This window comes from Capricornis sumatraensis, chromosome 10 (genome assembly GCF_032405125.1).
Source record: "Capricornis sumatraensis isolate serow.1 chromosome 10, serow.2, whole genome shotgun sequence".
NCBI lineage: Eukaryota > Metazoa > Chordata > Mammalia > Artiodactyla > Bovidae > Capricornis > Capricornis sumatraensis.
Window position 1 is genome coordinate 4,491,788 of NC_091078.1, and position 21,570 is coordinate 4,513,357.

The 21,570-nt window shown below is 36.9% G+C and overlaps 1 protein-coding gene and 1 non-coding gene across 3 annotated transcripts in view; one reads left to right on the top strand and one right to left on the bottom strand.

The window, feature by feature from the left end:
• WAPL (WAPL cohesin release factor) overlaps positions 1 to 21,570 on the top strand; it is a 73,457-nt gene that overhangs the window by 11,525 nt on the left and 40,362 nt on the right. Inside the window, exons 2-3 of one of the 2 annotated variants that reach the window (XM_068981788.1) lie at positions 12,106 to 13,146; positions 15,118 to 15,236. In XM_068981788.1, coding sequence (XP_068837889.1) covers positions 12,106 to 13,146; positions 15,118 to 15,236 — 1,160 coding nt within the window. The remainder of the gene's footprint in view (positions 1 to 12,105; positions 13,147 to 15,117; positions 15,237 to 21,570) is intronic. The other variant, XM_068981789.1, reaches the window with a different exon arrangement.
• On the bottom strand, positions 7,715 to 7,818 carry LOC138088053 (U6 spliceosomal RNA). The gene has a single exon (XR_011145645.1). It is a non-coding gene; the product is annotated as a U6 spliceosomal RNA (small nuclear RNA).

The following is a 21,570-nucleotide window of genomic DNA, read 5'->3' on the forward strand; positions in this document are numbered from 1 at the left end:
TGTGTCGCTGTTAACTGTCTAGCAGCTGAAATCTATTGTCCCTCATGTGCAGAATGGGAGACAGGTTCACATTTCCTTCTCTGAAACATTCGAGGCCAGATCTGTCTTGGAATTGGGGTTAGTTTGGGATTACAAAGTATGTTTTTTTTATATGAACCCCCATCAGGTGCTCGGCAGCACTCTATTCAAAGACAAGTTTTATTCAGAAAAAGAAAATACTATCAATAGCCTTACTTAGATGAGGTCAGGTTTTGCTTCAAAAGGCATTATCAGAAAACTGTGTTTTCAGAGTTTTTTGGATGTTGCAATTGTGGATAAAGGCTTGTGAACTTGTAATAGTACCTACATCAGATGGTTGCTATGAGATCAAATGAATTAATGGATGGAAAGTATTTGGGACAGTATCAGGCACATACTGAGGGCTTAGTAAGTATAAATATAGTTCAGCTTTGTTTTACTTCCTTTTTCCAGCTTTATTGAGATATAATTAATATATAATGTTTACTCTTGATTTTTAATTGTAAATGAAATTGAGTATCTTTTCATAAGTTATTAATTCATTCTACTTCTTTTTCTATTGAACTTTGTGTCTATACCTGCTTTTTCTGCTGGAACATTGATTGACTTACTGATACATAAGAATTCTTACTACACCACTATATTAAGGAAATAAGCCTTTTTTATTTCGTTAATGATTGATGAGGAGCATTTTCCATGCTTATTTTGGTATCAGTATAGTTTCTTTGATGTACCCTCACATTTCTTTGCTCATTTTTAATTGAATTGCTTATTTTCTCATTGAACTTTAAGAGTTCTTTATTTCCGATACAAGTATTGTATCAGACATTTATTGCAGATACTTTCTGAGTCTGTGATTTGTTTTTGCTTTCCCTTAACAGTTTTTTGCAGGGCAGAAGTGAGTTGTTTCGAACAAGTCCCATTTTATTAAGTATTTCTGACAATAGAGTACACTCTCCTCCCTAGGCATCCCCTTCTTTGGACAGCTCTAGTTAATCTTTAATGCTCTTGCTTATCAGTCCTTATAGTTTCTGTGAATTGAATGTTGTCTATAGATTTAATAAGTTTGTTCCCTCTTTGCATGACAGCCATGCTGATATTGAAAGGCAGTTTCCCATGTAACAGTGACACACCTCTCCCCTGCCCCCAGGTTAAACTTTTCTGGTTACCTCAACTGCATTTCATGGGTTATGGTCTCCAAAGCCACTTCTCTCTGATCTGTACAGTCTCCTTAGAAGTCAAAGGTTTTGTTTAAATTTAGGTATCTGCATATCGTGTGATACTCATTACAGTCTGTCCAGCATGTTAGATTTTTAGCTTCATCTCATCTAGACTTCTATTAATATGGGTTAAGATGGTTTATCTAGTATTTAAGTTTTCAGCAGCCACCAGTAGAGGTAGTGTAATACATTAGAATTTGGTATGGTTCTTTTTGGGAGGTCAGTTGGTCATTGGTTCATTTGGCAACTTTGTTGTCATTGGCCTTTCTGGGCTGCCTTTTCTTCATCTGTATAATGCTGGATTTGGTAAAGAGTAAAAGGAGATATCTTCACTTTCTTCTAAGGGTGAATGTAGTATATATGCTGTTTGTATAGAGACTAGCATGCAGTTAATACATGTAGATAGATGTATGTGTGTGTATCCAGCTTCAGTAACATAAGTTCATAGCTAGTCTTCATTTTTATCACCACCTACTCCCTGTCACCAGTGGATTATTTTGAAGCAAATTGACACTGAATTTCATACATAAATATAATTCTTTAACATCTTGGCACTCCAAAAAAGATAACTGTAATATCATTGTTACAGTTTAAGGTAATTAATATGTGCTTTTGTTAATTTTTACTTTTAACACTTTTGAATAGACTGTAGACAGTGTAAAATTCAAGAGGTATGGAAGACTTCCCCCTTACCCTTCATTCATCCTTTTTTCCGAAGATCGGCCTTACCTGTACATGATACAGACTTGCCTCATTATTTTTATCAGCTACATAGTATTCACATATGTGGCTGTATGCAATCAGGAAACAATGTTATAGTGAGTTTCCTTGTTACTTATGTTATTCATACTCATGGAAAGTTTTTTGTAGAGTAAATAAAACTGCTTCAGAGTCAGTTTATTTCTCACATGTACATTTTTAATTTTAAAAAGTATTGCCAAATTGTTCTCTGTAATTATTGTTCTAAGTAATACACTCCTACAGAAATGTAGTTTTAATTATTTTTATTGCTCTGCAGTATTTCTTTGTATTAATAGATCACTCTTTTGCTAAGATGCTAAGTCACTTCAGTTGTGTCTGACCCTGTGCGACCCCATAGATAGCAGCCCACCAGGCTACCCCGTCCCTTGGATTCTCCAGGCAAGAACACTGGAGTGGGTTGCCATTTCCTTCTCCAGTGCAGGAAAGTGAAAAGTGAAAGTGAAGTCGCTCAGCTGTGTCTGACCCTCAGCGACCCCATGGACTGCAGCCTTCCAGGCTCCTCCGTCCATGGGATTTTCCAGGCAAGAGTACTGGAGTGGGGTGCCATTGCCTTCTTCGTCACTCTGTTGATTGTACTGTTAATGTATATTTATATTTCCTGGTTTTGGAATGATGTTTTAAGTGTACTTCTATTATGTTGAACCATGTGGAATTGCTAATACTTGATTTAAAAGTGGAAGTTTCATATGGTTAAGTTTAATAAGCTGTTTAGTGCATGTATACATATATTTCTGTTAGATAAGTACTTTGAAATGGAATTGCTGGGTCATAGGATAACAGGACACCTGACAAAATGTGGTCCACTGGAGAAAGCAATGGCAAACCACTTCGGTATTCTTGTCTTCAGAACCCCATGAACAGTATGAAAAGGCAGAAAGATAGGACACTGAAAGACGAACTCCTCAAGTCAGTAGGTGCCCAATATGCTACTGGAGATCAGTGGAGAAATAACTCCAGAATGAAGAGATGGAGCCAAAGCAAAAACAGCATTCAGTTGCGGATGTGACTGGTGATGGAAGCAAGGTCCAGTGCTGTAAAGAGCAATATTGCATAGGAACCTGGAATGTTAGGTGGCAAATTGGAAGTGGTCAAACAGGAGATGGCAAGAGTGAACGTCGACATTTTAGGAATCAATGAACTAAAATGGACTGGAATGAATGAGTTTATTTCAGATGACCGTTATATCTACTACTATTGACAAGAATCCCTTAGAAGAAGTGGAGTAGCCATCATAGTCAACATGAGTCCAAAATGCAGTACTTGGATGCAATCGCAAAAATGACAGAATGATCTCTGTTTCCAAGCCAAACCATTCAGTGTCACAGTAAGCCAAGTGTATTCCTCGACCAGTAATGTTGAAGAAGCTGAAGTTGAACAGTTCTGTGAAGACCTACAAGACCTTCTAAAACTAACACCCAAAAAAGATGTCCTTTTCGTTATAGGGGACTGGAGTGCAAAAGTATGAAGTCGGGAAACACCTGGAGTAACAGGCAAATTTGGCCTTGGAGTACAGAATGAAGCAGGACAAAGCCTAATAGAGTTTTGCCAAGAGAACACACTGGTCATAGCAAACACCCTCTTCCAGCAACACAAGAGAAGACTCTACACATGGACATGACCAGATGGTCAACACGGAAATCAGATAGATTGATTATATTCTTTGCAGCCAAAGATGGAGAAGCTCTGTAGAGTCAGCAAAAACAAGACTGGGAGCTGACTGTGGCTCAGATCATGAACTCCTTATTGCCAAATTCAGACTTAAATTGAAGAAAGTAGGGAAAACCACTAGACCATTCAGGTATGACCTCAATCAAATCCCTTATGATTATACAGTGGAAGTGAGAAATAGATTCAAGGGATTAGGTCTGATAGAGTGCCTGATGAACTATGAACAGAGGTTCGTGACACTGTACAGGAGATTGGGATCAAGACCATCTCCAAGAAAAAGAAATGCAAAAAAGCAAAATGGTTGTCTGAGGTGGCCTTATAAATAGCTGTGAAAAGAAGAGAAGTGAAAGCAAAGGAGAGAAGGAAAGATATACCCATTTGAATGCAGAGATCCAAAGAATAGCAAGGAGAGATAAGAAAGCCTTCCTCAGTGATCAGTGCAAAGAAATAGAGGAAAATAATAGAGTGGGAAAGACTAGAGATCTCTTCAAGAAAATTAGAGATACCAAGGGAACATTTCATGCAAAGATGGGCTCAATAAAGGACAGAAATGGTATCGACCTAACAGAAGCAGAAGATATTAAGAAGAGGTGGCAAGAATACACAGAAGAACTATACAAAAAAGATCTTCACGACCCAGATAATCATGATGGTGTGATCACTCACCTAGAGCCAGACATCCTGGAATGTGAAGTCAAGTGGGCCTTAGGAAGCATCACTATGAACAAAGCTAGTGGAAGTGATGGAATTCCAATCGAGCTATTTCAAATCTTAAAAGATGATGCTGTGAAAGTGCTGCACTCATGCCAGCAAAATTGGAAAACTCATCAGTGGCCCCAGGACTGGAAGAGGTCAGTTTTCACTCTAATCCTAAAGAAAGGCAATGCCAAAGAATGCTCAAACTACCGCACAATTGCACTCATCTCACACGCTAATAAAGTATTGCTCAAAATTCTCCAAGCCAGGCTTCAACAGTCCTTGAACTGTGAACTTCTAGATGTTCAAGCTGGTTTTAGAAAAGGCAGAGGAACCAGAGATCAAATTGCCAGCATCCGTTGGATCATCAAAAAAGCAAGAGAGTTCCAGAAAAACATCTACTTCTGCTTTATTGATTATGCCAAAGCCTTTGACTGTGTGGATCACAACAAACTGTGGAAAATTCTGAAAGAGATGGGAATACCAGACCACCTGAGGAATCTATGCAGGTCAAGAAGCAACAGTTAGAACTGGGCATGGAACAACAGACTGGTTCCAGATAGGAAAAGGAGTAGATCAAGGGTGTATAATGTCACCCTGCTTATTTAACTTCTATGCAGAGTACATCATGAGAAACGCTGGACTGGATGAAGCAAAAGCTGGAATCAAGATTGCGGGAGAAATATCAATAACCTCAGATACACAGATGACACCAACCCTTATGGCAGAAAGTGAAGAAGAACTAAAGAGCCTCTTGATGAAAGTGAAAGAGAAGAGTAAAAAAGTTGGCTTAAAGCTCCACATTCAGAAAGCTAAGATCATGGCATCTGGTCCCATCACTTCATGGCAGATAGATGGGGAAACAGTGTCAGACTTTATTTTTTGGGGGCTCCAAAATCACTGCAGATGGTGACTGCAGCCATGAAATTAAAAGATTGCTTGCTCCTTGGAAGAAAAATTATGACCAACCTAGATAGCATATTAAAAAGCAGATGCATTACTTTGCCAACAAAGTTTCGTCTGGTCAAGGCTATGGTTTTCCCGGTAGTCATGTTTGCATGTGAGAGTTGGACCATAAAGAAAGCTGAGCACCGAAGAATCGATGCTTTTGAACTGTGGTGTTGGAGAAGACTCCTGAGAGTCCCTTGGACTGCAAGGAGATTCAACCAGTCCATCCTAAAGGAGATCAGTCCTGGGTTGTCATTGGAACGGACTGATGCTGGAGCTCAAACTCCAGTTCTTTGGCCACCTGATGCGAAGAACTGACTCATTTGAAAAGACCCTGATGCTGGGAAAGATTGAAGGCAGGAGGAGGAGGGGACAACAGAGGATGAGATGGTTGGATGGCATCACTGACTTAATGGACATGAGTTTGAATAAACTTTGGGATTTGGTGATGGACAGGGAAGAAGTCTGGTCTACTTCAGTCCATGGGTCGCAAAGAGTCGGACAGGACTGAGCAACTGAACTGAATTCAACTGAGGATAACTGTTAAGTTTAGCTTTGTAGGTAATGCCAAAGTGGTGGTTCCCGGTTTTGCTATGGCCAGTTGAAGTTGCTTTACTTTCTCCACAATACTTGGCATTGTGAATTTTAACTCTTGGTGGTTGTGCAGTAGCATCTCATTATAGTTTTAATTTGCATCTTCCTAATAACTAACTAATGAATTAAATGTCTTTTAATATATTTTCTATGTTTATTGAATATTCTTTTTTTAAATCAAGGGACTGACAAATTGCTTGATCATTTTTTTGTTTTTTATTTTATTCGATATCTTATTGTTGAGTTGTAGGCATTGTAATTCCCCTGCCCCACTGGTCTGGATAGTTCTCTTAAAAAACATTGTAGTTTTTCATCTTTTCTTTTTCTGTGATGGCGGGGGCGGGGGCGGGGGTGGGAGAGACACTGCAGCATACAGGATCCTGGACTGGGAGGAAATTCCCTAAATAGTTTTTTTTTTTTTTTTAATGGTTTTAATTGGAGTATAATTGCCTTACAATGTTGTGTTAGTTTCTGCTGTACAACCGAGTGAATCAGCAGTTGGTATACATACATCCTCTCCCTCTTGAGCCTCCCAGCCACCCCCATGTGTCGCCCCTCTAGGTCATCACAGAGCACTGAGTTCCCTGTGCTCTGTAGCAGCTTCACCCTAGGGATCTGCTGTACAGATAGTATAGGTTAGTGCTGCTCTCTGAGTTTGTCCAGCCCTCTACAAGTCCATTCTCTGGGTCTGTCTCTTTCTGCCTGGCAGTTCCTACCATTTTCGCCCTCTATTTCTGCCGGTTTTCTAGATTGCATATATGTGCATTAATGATGATATTTTTCTCTTTCTGACCTTACTCTTTATGACTGACTGTAGGAGCTATGTATCTTCTGAGTTATGGTATTCTCAGAGTATATGCCCAGTAGTGGGATTGCTGCATCATATGGTAGTTTTCTTTTTCTTTTTTTTTTAAATTTTTATGAATGATAATGCTAGTGATAGCAGGTAAAGAGATAACTATTTGTTTTTTTTTAAAAGGATAAGATTATTAAGCCTGAGGCCATTGTGATTGAAGTTGCAGCAAGCAAATTCTTGACTAGGGAACCATGATTCCTAAGGAAGTTTGTGAACGGCTAGTCCAAGATAATATTAAACAGAAAACATATGCTTTATATCTGTTACCTGTGCAGGTGAGAGGCCCAGCTGCTCTAGCATACATGGTAAAGGAAAGTGAAGTCACTCAGTCATGTCTGACTTTGTGACCCCATGGAGCCTACCAGGCTCCTCCAGCCATGGGATTTTCCAGGCAGGAGTACTGGAGTGGGTTGCCATTTCCTTCTCCATAGTTTTCAAGGAACGTCCATACTGTTCTCCTGGAGAAGGCAATGGCAATGCACTCCAGTACTCCTGGCTGGAAACTCCCATGGATGGAGGAGCCTGGTGGGCTGCAGCCCTTGGGGTCGCGAAGAGTCAGACACGACTGAGCGACTTCACTTTCACTTTTCCCTTTCATGCATTGGAGAAGGAAATGGCAACCCACTCCAGTGTTCTTGCCTGGAGAATACCTGGGACGGGGGAGCCTGGTGGGCTGCTGTCCATGGGATCGCACAGAGTCAGACACGACTGAAGCGACTTAGCAGCAGCAGCAGCATACTGTTATCCATAGTGGCTGTATCAATTTATATTCCCACCTACAGTGCAAGAGAGTGCCCTTTTCTCCACACCTTCTCCAGCATATATTCTTTGTAGATTTTTTGATGATGTCCATTCTGATCATTGTGGTTTTGATTTGCATTTCTCTTATAATCAGTGATTTGGAGCATCTTTTCATGTGTTTGATAGTGGTGCATCTTCTTTGGAGAAATGTAAAAATGTGGGGCACTTCACAAATTTACATGTCATCCTTGTGCAGAGGCCATGCCAATCTCTATATCTTTCGAATTTTAGTGTATGTGCTACCGAAGCGAGCACATTAGTGGTTTTTTAATGGACATTTTATTTTGGTGAAATTTCTTTTGCTTTATGGTTGAAGATAAATGTTTCAGAACATGTTATTGAATAATCTTTCCCATAAAGATATGAAGTTCTGCAATTAACATATACTGATTTCCCACAGATATTTTGCTCCTTCCCTTGTCCTTTATCAGTTAAAAAATATATTTTGGAGTGTGTGAAAACTTGTTAAAATTATAGATACTCTCCCTGAAAACTGTGCACAGACTTTTTTTTTCAGTTTTATGAGATATGCGGAAACCATGAGATCATTCATAAATCTCTAATCAGATCTCCCTTCCCACTTTTAAGTGTTTCAGCATTCACTTCATTCATGGAAGCCTTAAATTATCTCACCTGAGTATTTTCCTTTATAAAACTATGTATACTCACATTATTGTAAGTACTGATGTGTTCTTATTTTAAAAGGAATCCTCTATTTCCTTTCAAAATTAAGAATCTTAAGGAAATAGTAGACATTTAATTAAACTTCTGTGTAAGGTTGCTTACTGTCTTTTAGATAACCAGAATGAAGGTTAGAGAGGAAAGAAGAGTTGCCAAATTTTTACACATCTAATTACTGTCTTAGGTGTGTAGTTCAATACCATGTTTCTCAGATTCCAAATTCCATGTAGTCTTTACTGTGCTAAATTCCCTCCCTCATATGCTACCTAATATATAAAAGACTGGGTAGATGCTAAAATCTCGTGACATTAAAAGGCATTTATTAAGTATCTTTGAAGATGGTGCTAGGCTAAGTCTTCTTCTGAAAACTTTCTCCATAATCCAGTCTTCACCCTCTAGGTTAAGGAAGAACAGTAGGCTTTAAAATGTAATTTTGGATTCCTTGCTTGAAGCTGATAGACACAGGGTCGTAAGGAAATATTGATGAACGTACAGGTTAAATTCCATTAAGAAATGTCTCACTAAAAGGTTATTAAAAATATACTCTATATTTTGGCAGAGTTGTTAAAATAGTTTGCATTTGTTTGGTGCTCTTTAACCTGCAAGTATCCTTAGTTACGTTATCTTCTTTTATCTGTTCAAATTGTCCATGAGACAGATTTTTATTAGCTCATTTTTTCAGATGAAGAAATTGTCCCCACTTCTTAGGGTGACTTGCCAGAGGTCATTTTAGTCAGTAAGTGGCAGAGCTGGCACTTACCCATTTAATTCCTGAACTGTTGTCTTTGTTAGAAATGCATTTCTGTTTACATAGGTGGTTTAGCTTAAAACAGTTAATACTTACCTTCTCTGTTAAAAAAAAAGAGTTGAGGGTGCGTACTGGGTTGGACATTTGAGCAAAGATAGATGAGTATGCTTTCTTGCTGAGGTGGTGTGAGTGAACCTCTTGGCATATGGAAAACAGTTTAGCCATCTAAGAACTGGAAATAAGGAAGATTTCCAAATAGAAATGTTACAGAAGCCCTAAAATTGTCTCAGTACAAGCCATTGTAAAAGAAAGAAAAGAGAAAAACAACCCAATTTTCACTTCCTTTCTCCCTGCCTTGATGTTTTGAGATATAACTTTAATTTATGTGACAGTGAAGCTGGGGTCCGTTTGGGGAGGAAGGATAGTTGAAAGTAATTGCTCTTTTGCATTTTAGGACAGGATAGCCTTGCTCTCTCTCCTGAAGGTATAGTTGAGAATATTTGTTGAAGACCTAAATGGTGAAGGACTGTAGAAAGTATTCAGTTTATATATTAGAATACTGTTGTAGAAAACTTAGATAGCTTTTCTTGGGCAGAACTCTGTTGATTTACTTAGCTTTTATCTATGTAATGTATTTCATAAATTTAAAAATTATATAATATACTCTTATAATTCATCTGTAAGATTACGCTATGTAATTGAATACATGAATAAATTATATGTGCTAGTGACATAACTTTTAGTGACAGTACTTCATTCTGTAGAGCTCTTTATTACTCTTTGCACTTGAATATATCAAGGGATGCTCACAACAGAGTTAGATTTACATGTGAAAGGCAGCCCATGAGAATACTCTGATTTTAGGGGAAATGGGAGTGGTAGGTAAAACTTGAAGTAGTAATTTTTAAAAACGTGAATAATAAAGTTTATTGTTATCGTAAAACTTTTTTGTCAAAAGGATGTTTTTACATAAAACAATTAGAAATAGCTTAAATAAATTTTAACATTAAGACAATGCTGTGTAGCTATAAAAATGGTGTGGTATGATATTTGATGACATATTATACACATCTTTGTAGCTAAGCATACAAAGCATTGCCATAGGCATTTGTTAGCAAATAATTCCATTAATAATGCTCTAAAGTAGTATGGGTCAGTTGCTTCCCTTTTGAACAGAGGAAGAAATTGAAACCCTCAGGAAAACTCCCTAAGTTAAGGGTCTTCTCTGAGCCCTACACAAGTCTCCAGATTCAGCTACTGGTATTCTTTCCACTTGTTATAAAAGCAGTGGTATCATTTCTTAAGGTTTGGTTTTAAACTTGGCTTTGTTTCAGCCCCTTTTAAAAATGTATCAGATGTCAGAGTCAGCTATTAATTGTTAGCTTTTCAGTATTTTATGCTTAGTGATATGATACTTCTGAGATTATGAAAACTATAGTTCCTTGCCTTTGCCTGGGAAATATCTAAGAATAAAGCATGTATACCTGTAAATTAGATGCCTTCTAAAAGTAAGTAAATATAAATTACATTTACAACCATTGGGTAGCATTAAAAATTGTATAGTGGATTCATGTAAAGCATCCCTTTGCTTGCATTTGATGATTTGTTAATTGAGATTTGTAATTGTATAGTGAACTCATGTGAAGCATCCCTTTGCTTGTATTTGATGGTTTGTTAATTGAGCTTTGTAAAGGACTTTGATAAATGTAGGTTTTTTTGTAGGTTCTTTGTAACTATTATTTTATCATAAATATTGAACCTGGGTTTTTCTACCATCAAGTACTTGAAGAATTAATTATAATCCCGATTTGAATCACATTTCCATCTCTTATTTAGAAAGATTAAAAAAATATTTCTAATGTCAAAATTAAAGACAACAAAAATGGATTCTCCAGCTATAAAATGAATAGGCAATTCGTGATTTACCACTGGCTGATATGGATAAATAAGGGCTTCCCTGGTGGCTCAGTGGTTAAGAATCTGCCTGTGGTGCAAAGACGCAGGAGGCCCTGGATTCGATCTCTGGGTCGGGATGATTCCCCTGAAAGATTGCATGGCAGTCTGCTGCAGTATTCTTGCCTGAATAATCCCATGGACAGAGGAGCCTGACAGGCTACAGTCCATAGGGTACGAGTCAGATATGACTGAAGCGACTGAGCGTGCAGCAGGATATGGATAAATAACCACTGTAGCCATAAAACTTAGGCATCAGAGGCACTGTTTAAAAAAAGCGTTGAAATTATGTGGCTTTCATGATCAGAAGAAGGAATGAAAAGCAGAGTTGACTACAGAAACCTGAATCTGGAACAGGTTTCTAGACAGAACTGACATGCCATATGGGCAACTCTACTCAGGAGAAATAGGCACTGCCAGATTGTCTTCATTAATTGTATTACATTGTTTCATTTCATTGGCTCAGTCCTGTCAGACTCTTGCGACCCCATGAATTGCAGGGTGCCAGGCCTCCCTGTCCATCAGCAACTCCCAGAGTTCACCCAAACTCATGTGCATCAAGTCAGTGGTTGCATCCAGCTATCTCATCCTCTGTCATCCCCTTCTCCTGCCCCCCTAATCTCTCCCAGATCAGGGTCTTTTCCAGTGAGTCAGCTCTTTGCATGAGGTGGCCAAAGTATTGGAGTTTCAGCCTCAGCATCAGTCCTTCCAGTGAACACCCTGGACTGGTCTCCTTTAGGATGGACTGGTTGGATCTCCTTGCAGTCCAAGTTACATTGTTTAGGTTCTAAATAATTTTTAGTTTAAGCATTTTTGTTTGAAAAATCTATTGTACCTCTGAGAAGGTTTGACTATGTGTATGTCATTCTGAATTGATCCTGTTGTTTAACACTGCTGAAATCTCTTAAATTGAGGGTGACAATTTTAAAGGGACTTGGATGCCTAGGGAGAGGTCAGTAGAAGACATGAGAGCTATATACTGAAAAGGTAGAAGAATAAATTGTCAGATACATAAACATTTATTTTTTCCATAATTTAAAATTATTGTAATTATTTCAAAATTAAATGACTTCTATTAATTAACCAAATGTCCCTTTTATTAACTTTTACATTGATACCACTCATATTTTTATCCTTTGACCTATTTTTCATTTTTATAGATAAAGTGGAGAACTTTAGTGAAGAACATGAAAAGAATAGTCACCATATTTACAAAAATGCTGAAGACAGTACTAAGAAACACAATGCAGAAACTATAGTGGCTTCTGGATACAAAGCTGATGAAATCAAGGAAAATGATACTTGGAATTCCCAACTTGGGAAAAGGTCAGAATCGCCATCAGAAACATCATCAATCAAGGGATCTGTAAGAACTGGTTTATATGAATGGGATAATGATTTTGAAGACAGCAGATCCGAAGATTGTATTTTAAATCTGGATAGTGATCCTCTATTGGAGATGAAGGATGAGGATTTAAAAAATCGATTGGAAAATCTAAATGAAGCCATTGAGGAAGACATGATGCAAAGTGTTCTTAGGCCAAGCAACTGTAGGACGTACTGTAGGGCCAATAAAGCAAAATCCGCACAAGGAGCGTCGAATTTTGATAAGCTGATGGACGGCACCAGTCAGGCCTTAGCCAAAGCAAACAGTGAATCAAGTAAAGATGGCCTGAATCAGGCAAAGAAAGGCAGTGTAAGTTGTGGGACCAGTTTTAGAGGGACGGTTGGACGGACTAGAGATTATACTGTTTTACATCCATCTTGCTTGTCAGTTTGTAATGTTACCATACAGGATACTATGGAACGCAGCATGGATGAGTTCACTGCTTCAACTCCTGCAGATTTGGGAGAAGCTGGCCGGCTAAGAAAAAAAGCAGATATTGCAACATCTAAGACCACTACTAGATTTCGACCTAGTAATACTAAATCTAAAAAGGATGTTAAACTTGAATTTTTTGGGTTTGAAGATCATGATGAGACAGGAGGTGATGAGGGAGGTTCTGGGAGTTCTAACTACAAAATTAAGTATTTTGGCTTTGATGATCTCAGTGAAAGTGAAGATGATGAAGATGATGACTGTCAGGTGGAAAGAAAGACAAGCAAAAAAAGAACTAAAACAGCTCCATCACCCTCCTTGCAGCCTCCTCCAGAAAGCAATGATAATTCCCAGGACAGTCAGTCTAGTTCTAATAATGCAGGTAAGACTTAAAAAACTAAATGTGTTTTTCAGGCTTAAATAATAGTTACTTAGTTTTCTCCTTGATAGCTTGTAACTTGTTACTACATTTAATTTCAACAGAAATACCTATTTAGTGCCAAAGGTTACCTTATCTAAAGATACAGCATTTTAAATGGAAATAAAGTCCCACCTTGTAAGGAACCAATTTGTAAATTGAGGAGTCTTTTCATATTTGTATTTTAATTCTGCCATTGGCACTTGAGAATTTTAAAATTGTGTATATTTGTGTGTACCCAGAGATACCAAACATCTTGATGTTTTAGCTTGGAAAAACTAAACCCAGTGGAGACAGAAGGATAGACTTTGGTCATATAGAATTGTATTGATACTAGATGGTTGAAATGAGGGAAATACCTTGAATTTATAAAGTTAAGATTAAATCTTAATCTTAAGGATCACTCTCATAAGTTGACTTAATAAAATTGAAAGATGCTAACTAAATGGTTTTGCATTCTTATCAGTGAAATTAATTTGTCCCTTAAGATAGTAGGACTCGTAATGACTTGAGGAGTTGATAGTTTCCATGGAAAGATAAAAGAAATAGCTTAGCCTTGCTATGAGTAAGTCATTACTTGACAAGAACATTATGATGTGAATTGACTGTTGAGGAAGAGTATATGAAAGCCTCTGCGATACAGGGGCTTATATTTATTTGTATTTAACCAAATACATTTTTTTATATTGGTTTTCTTGTTAAAGCTTTTGTCCTTTTAGGGTCATAGAACAAGAATCATGGTGAATTAGAGCTATCATAGTGTTTCTATGTATCGTGTCTCTCATAGAGTATGTCATACTTGAGACTACTTACCATTTTGCTTCAGTTGGCCTAAAAATAATTTTGCTAGATTAGAATCATTGTTATTTTCAAAACTAGAATTATACAGGAGTACCCCCTAGCAGCCTGCCTTATTCCCCACTAGAAAAAATAAGACTATTTTCAGAATTCATCCCATGTTGTCTTGAATCCCTTCTGAAGAAATGAAGTCTGCCGCATCTTTGCCAGTCACTTGAGCTACGACTGGGCAGACAGCTTTACAGTTGCTTTCTCAGGAGGGTGATTAGTAACTGAATACTGAAACCTGAACTCCTGTCCTGCTACAACCTACTTAGTTAGTTTCTGTGCTAACCTTGATAGCAAGTTATCCTGAATCATTAGACTCCCTTTCAGAAACGTCAAGTTGATAGCAAATAACGTTTAAAAATTAGAGACCATTTGATTGATTAGTTGGAATCTAAGTCTTTATACAGTGTTTGAAACAGCAGACAGTTTTAAAAGTTAGGATAGAGAAAAGTCTCCCCTTTTTTTCCCCCTCTTTTTTTTGTTTAGGCTAGGGAAAAAATACAACCATTTGGAAACTAATATAATTCTTTGGTTGATTTTTGTGAGAATGCCACAGACCATTGAACTACATTGTACTAGGTTATTCTGTATCTTTTGCCAAGGATAGCTGTATCTTTTTTTTTTTTTTTTAAATGTGGCTTCTGTAGATGTTAAACAGGCATTCCTTGAAGGCCAACATGATTCAGTGTACTTTAATTCTAGAAAAATGTTACAGGTACATATCACCTGTTGGTGTGTGCACGTGTGTATTTTAAACTAGACTGCTAGTTTTAATGTTGATAGATAACGAGCAGTTATATGAACGTTGAAGAACAAATTATTCTGGAAAAGAATTGATTTTGCTGATAAAACTGGAGCACATACACTGCAACTAAGTTTCTGATTTTCTTCTAGAGTAGGAGGGTGCAAGCAGGGAGTGAGTATGGGAGAGTGAGAATAATATCATTGGAGTATTTTGTCAGCTTTGTGTTGTTTTTATTTTATCTTTTCCTCCCCACAGTGTGCTTCTTTCTCCCCAAAATATTCATTAGTTGTCTGGTAGATAATTTGAAATAATAGAAAGCTAGCTAGTTTTGATTACCATTTCAGAAAACTTGGATTTTACAGAGGACTTGCCTGGTGTGCCTGAAAGTGTGAAGAAACCTCCAAATAAACAAGGAGATAAATCAAAGGAAAATACCAGAAAGATTTTTAGTGGCCCCAAACGGGTAAGTAAAGCCCTATCAGTGATTTGTATTTTTGTTGTTGGAGGGCTTAACTCTTAATTTTTTAATTTAAAAATAACCAACAAACATCATGGCAATATAATTTTGTCTTTCGAAGGCTATATGGAAGTCATTTTGTAAAAGCATTGTTACCATGTTTTGAAGTGTGGTAAAACATACATAACATGCTCTTTTATTATATGCAAGTATACAATTCAGTGACATTAACCACTAACAAATAGCTTCATTAAATGACAACTCCACCTTGACCTGCCCAACCCCTGGTAAGTAATATTTTTCTTGTTTCCCTATTCTAGGTAGCTCATGTAAGTGGAGTCACACAATGTTTGTCTATTTGTGTCTGGCTTATTTCACTAAGCGTTGTTGTCAAGGTGTTCCATCCCTATTGTAGGGATGTATCATATATCAGGATGTTGTTTGTTTTCTATGGCTGCATAATATTACAGTGTATGTATATACCACGTTTTGTTTATTTACTCATCTGTAGAAGGACGCTTGGGTGGTTCTCACTTTTTGGCTGTTTTTGAGTCTCTGCTTTCAATTGATTTGGATATTTAGGAGTGGAATTTTTAGGACATATGGTAGGTGTGTGTCTTTTTTTTTTTAATATTTATCGGACTGTGCTGGGTCCTTTCTTGCTGTGTGAGCTTCAGTGGTGGCAAGCAGGGGCTGCTACCTAGTTGCAGTGCACACGTTTCTCACTGAAGCGGCTTTCCTTGTGGAGCACGTGCTCTAGAGTGTTGAGGCTTCGGTAGCTGTGCCACGTGGGCTCAGCAGTTGTGGCACCTGGACCACAAGTAGTTGTCCTGCAGCATGTGGGATCTTCATGGACCAGGTGTTGAATTTGTGCCTCCTGGCATTGGCAGGCAGATTCTTCACCACTGAGCCACAAGAGACGCCCACGTCTGTTTTACTGCCAGACTTGTCCACCTTGACTGTACCATTCTTATATTCTTAGTAGTGCGTAAGGTTTCCAGTTCTCCCACATCCTCACCAGCATGTTATTGTCTGAGTTTTCCGATAACAGCTATCCTAATGTGTTGGAAATTTTATCTCATTGTGGTTTGATTTAAATTTTACTAATTAATGATGTTGAGCATCTTTTCATGTACTTACTGGACGTTTGTACACCTTTTTAGAGAAATGTCTATTTAGTGCCCAATTTTTAATTAAGTTGTTTGGTTTTTTTGTTGAGTTATAGGAACTCTTTATATATTAATGCCTCATTAGATATATAATTTGCACATAAATGTTCCTATACTGTGAGTTGTCTTGATAGTGTGCTTTAATATCAGTGAAGTCCAATTTATCTTTTTTTTTCTTTTGTTACCCACACTTTTGGTGTTACATTTAAAATCATTGTGAAATAGGATGTCTACCTTTTCACCTGTGTTTTCTTCTAAGTTTTATAGTTTCAACTTTTACATTTAGGTCACTGATTCATTTTGAGTTGATTTTTGTATATAGTGTTAAGGGTAAGTTCATTCTTAGGCATTTTACAAGTCTTTTAAATATGGTCCTGCATAGGTATTGAGAATAATTTGCTTGACTTGACCTTTGTATTTAAAAATTCCTTTACTTAAATAGCTTATATAATGTTATTGTAGTTTTGTTATTGTAGATTGAACTACTTTTAAGCAACTAGAAAATGAGCGTGTCTATATTATCTGGCCTCATTTTATTTTTAATTCTTTTACCTCTGAAGAGCCAGTTAGGAATCTTTTCAGAGTGATTGTGTTATACTTTTGTACCCCCATGTACCCACCTCCCAGCAGGGGAAAAAAAAAGTTCTTAATGCTAATTTCAATGGAGCTAACTTGCTCTGGAGTCAGGGCCTATGGTAGTTTGGTGTAATGACTGTGGTCCTTAATTCTTAGGTGAGAGTTTGATTTCTAAAATTGTGTATGGCATGTTTTGATTTCTAGTGTGAAAGTTACCCCATTTTTTGATCTCAGGATTACTTTACAGTCTTAAAAATTTTACTGAGAATCCCAAAACTATTTTGATTATATATGTTACTATTTACCAGTATTTACCAAGTTAAAAATGAAAATGTATATCAAAGATACTTACAATTCACTTAAAATAATAATAATGATCCATTATTAATGTAGCATTTTAGTGAGAATTATTTTCTTAAAACAAGAAGTGAGATGAGTAGCAGTGTTTTACATTTTTTGCAAATCTTTTTATAAAGTTTGGCTTAATAAAAGACAGCTAGATTCTTCAGGATTGTTGTTGTTCAGTCACTAAGTTGTGTCTGACTTTTTAATGACTCCATGCATGCTAGGATTCCCTGTCGTTCACTATCTCCTGAAGTTTGCTCAACTCACGTCCATTGAATTGGTGATGCCATTCAACCATCTGTTTTCTTTCACCCCCTTCTCATCCTGCCCTCAGTCTAATGAGTTGGCTGTTTGCATCAGGTGGCTGAATACTTCCAGTGAATATTCAGGGTTGATTTCTGTTAATATTGATTGGTTTGATCTCTTTGCTGTCCAAGGGACTCTTAAGAATCTTCTCCAGCACTGAAATTCGGAAGCATCAATTTTTGCCACTCAGTCTTCTTTATGGTCCAGCTCTTACATCCATACATTGACAGTGCAAAAAACATAGCTTGGATTATTTGGACCTTTATTGGCAAAGTAATGTCTCTGCTTTTTAATAGGCTGGCTAGGTTTGTCACAGCTTTTCTTTCAAGGAGCAAGCATCTTTTAATTTCATGGCTACAGCCACCATATGCAGTAATTTTGGACCCCAAGAAAATAAAGTCTGTCTCTGTTTCCATTGTTTCCCCATCTATTTGCCATGAAGTGGTGGGACTGGGTGTCATGATCTTCATTTTTTGAATGTTGAGTTTTAAGCCAGCCTTTTCACTTTCTTTCACCTTCATCAAGAGGCTCTTTAGTTGCTCTTCGCTTTCTGTGATTAGAGTTGTGTCATTGTATGTCTGAAATTGTTGCTATTTCTCCCAGCAATCTTGATGCCAGTTTGTGGCTCAACAAGCCTGGCATTTTGCATGATGTACTCAGTATTGTAAGTTAAATAAGCACGGTGACAGTATACAGCCTTGACGTACTCCTTTCCCAATTTGGAACCAGTCTGTTGTTCCATGTCCAGTTCTAACTGTTGCTTCTTGACCTGCATACAGGCTTCTCAGGAGGCAGGTAGGGGGTGTGTTATTCCTATCTCTTTTAAGGATTTTCCACAGTTTGTTGTTATTCACACAAAGGCTTTAGCATAGTCAATGAGGCAGAAGTAGATGTTTTTCTGGAATTCCCTTGCTTTTTCTAAGATCTAACAGATGTTGGCAGTTTGATCTCTGATTCTTTGGGATTAGCAGATGCAAACTAGTCTATTTAGGATGGATAAACAGCAAGGTTCTACTGCTTAGCCCAGGGAACTATATTCAGTATCCTGTGATAAACCATAATGGAAAAGAATATGAGAAAGAATATATATGTATAACTGAGTCACTTTGTTGTACCACAGAAAATAACACAGCATTGTAAATCAATTGTACATCAATAAACATCTTTTAAGAGACAGCTAGATTCTCATATCCTCTACATTCAGTACTTTTTATTGTATTGTTTTAATTGAAAAGTATGAAGACATTCTAGCCTAACAGTATTTTAAATAGCTTTTTCAGGTAATCATGGACATTCTGCTTTGATACAACATCAAAATGCAACAAGCAGGAGTTACGTAAAGATTAATTGAAGCTTGGAATCTAAAACCTTGCCAGTGACCTTTTCATACTGTTACATTAAAATCTATTGTTCTGTCCTGCTTTTGAATGAATCTTTTACACATGAGTGTTTTATAATGTCATACACTGGTCTTTTGGAAAATACTGATTACACTGGTTTATCCCAGCTTTCATATGATGACACACTGTATTATACAGTATCAAAAATATCATTGTCAAACTGAAGCTGTCAAGTTCAAAATAGTAGATAAAAGTTCTCCATAATTTTAGTTTTTGCTTAAAAGTTGAAATTTTTTTCATTGGCAGAAAACACTTCAGGGAAAACGACTGGCAGTGACAGGCCTACTTTGTTCATTTTTGAGAAAATGTCTGCCTAACACCCAGGTCTATGTAAGCAGTTTGTCGGTCTTTCAAATAAAGAATGGTGTTCAGAAAAAAAGTAGCTAGTTCAACTTGAAACTTGAGCAGTAAATAGTGTTTTTTCTTTGATACAACCACACTTTGTATGCAACAGAAGTGTTTTCGGTACACTGATTTTTCTTACATAGATCATTAGTGCACTTAAGGGTTACAATTTAAATCCGTAATTTTACCTAATTCATCAAGGGCTTTTTTCTTATGTGACAGTGGCATTTTATTTTGATTGTTTATTTTTTTGGGGGGTGTAGTTGCTTTACAATGTATGTTAGTTTGAAACTGGCATTTTATTTTATAACTGGCACTGAAGAATATAACTACTTACATACAGTTGAGAGCCCCTACCTTGATTCATGCTAAGATATCAACAGCTTTACCCAGCATTGCTTTTGCACCATCCCTGCAAATATCAACACAATGAAAAGGGCAGGCAACATATTATTTTTCTGAAAATGGATTTTTCTTTGTAGACACTCTGGAAGTTTCCATGGACCATAGTTTGAAAATTTCTGATTTATAGTATCCTACCTTATTTCCCCCTCCCTCAGCTTTTTATTACAAAAAAGGTAAAATTTACACAAGATATAAAAAAGCAATGTGATGAATACCATATTCCTCTACCTAGATTGATCTCTCCAGTTGTTATAATTACACACAAAGGCACCTTCCCCTTCCCTCTTTTCATGTGTGTATGTGTGTGTGTGTGCATGTTCACATGTGTATTACATAACATTTTACCCTGTCTATTTGAAAGTAAGTTGTGGAATTGTAGATCACATGCATTTCTCAAGAAAAAGGACAGTCTTCATACCTAACTGTGGTTATATGATTAGTAATTCTTTGATATAATCTGATGTTCAGTCCATATTCAGTTTTTCTCAACTGTCTCTAAAATGAGACATATATTTTTCCCCCCAAACTGAACTGATTTGCTTGTTATGTCTCTTTAATCTTGAGCAGCCTCTTCATCTTTTTAAAATTCCCCATGACAGTGATTTTTTTTAAGAGCCCAAGATATCTGTGTTGTAGAGTATTTTCACATTCAGAATTTAACTGGTTGTTTCCTGATGATATAAGTCCTTACCCCACTGTATTAAAATAGTATAGTGTCGTAGAATACTGGAATTAAGTTTGTATGTTTGATTAGGCTGAGGTTAAATGTGTTTTGGCAAGAATACCTCAAAAGTAATATTGTGTATGTTGTATCACATTGGAAGCTGTGTAACACCTGGTTATTCTACTTAGTATTGACTACCTACTGAACGGGAAAGATGGCTACCTACACAGCTATCCAGTTGTGATCACTGGATCCTCAAAAATAAAAGTTTATTTTTCCTTTTATAATTTAACTAGTAAGCTTCTGGGTGTTACTTTGGTGCCATGTGAATATTCTATTCCCCATTAGATTTGGCCAGCACAACCATTTCAAGCTATTTCTTGCATCCTTTCAATATAGCCCCATCATCTTTGAGCACTTTTTTTGCTTTCTGCACAGATGATGACCCAGACTTTACTTTTAGTCATGGAATCATTCATTCATCTAAAGATCAGTTCTTTCTGTGGGGCTTAGTACTTAGAAACCCAGAACTAAGTGCTGTGTGTATTCATTGCTTCTAGACTTGTTCATTGGATAGAGCTATGAAATATATTGAAAATAAACTGAGTTGATATTGATAGTTTCATTTCAGATTTAACATTTCAGAATTTTGTACTTCGCTTTCTCGGTTTATTCTATAGCACACATTACTTTTAAATTATAATACCAGTATTACTGTGAACAGTAAATACACTGAAAGAAGTTTACGATTTCTTTCTAGTTCCTTTTGTCTTTAAATTATTTCTCTAAGGATGAAGTAATAGTAACGTGTTCAAAAGGTTTTTTTTTTTAAATTAATTTTTACTGGTGTATAGTTGTTTTATAGTGTTGTGTTTCTGCTGTAGTGTTTAAAAGTTTTGAAGTAATTTTTATCTTGTGTATTTTAATGCAGTATTCGAGTTCATTTGTACTTAATTTCATTTCTTTAACTTAGTTTTAAACTTTATATTGGATTCATTTCTTTGCTACTAGCATGAGCTAGAAGGCAGCAGTGTACATGTACTTGACCCGATTATGAAGGAATCTCTCTGGCCTAAAGTAAATCAGGTCATGCAACCAAGTAGGCAGAAGACCTATTTACTGTTGATGGA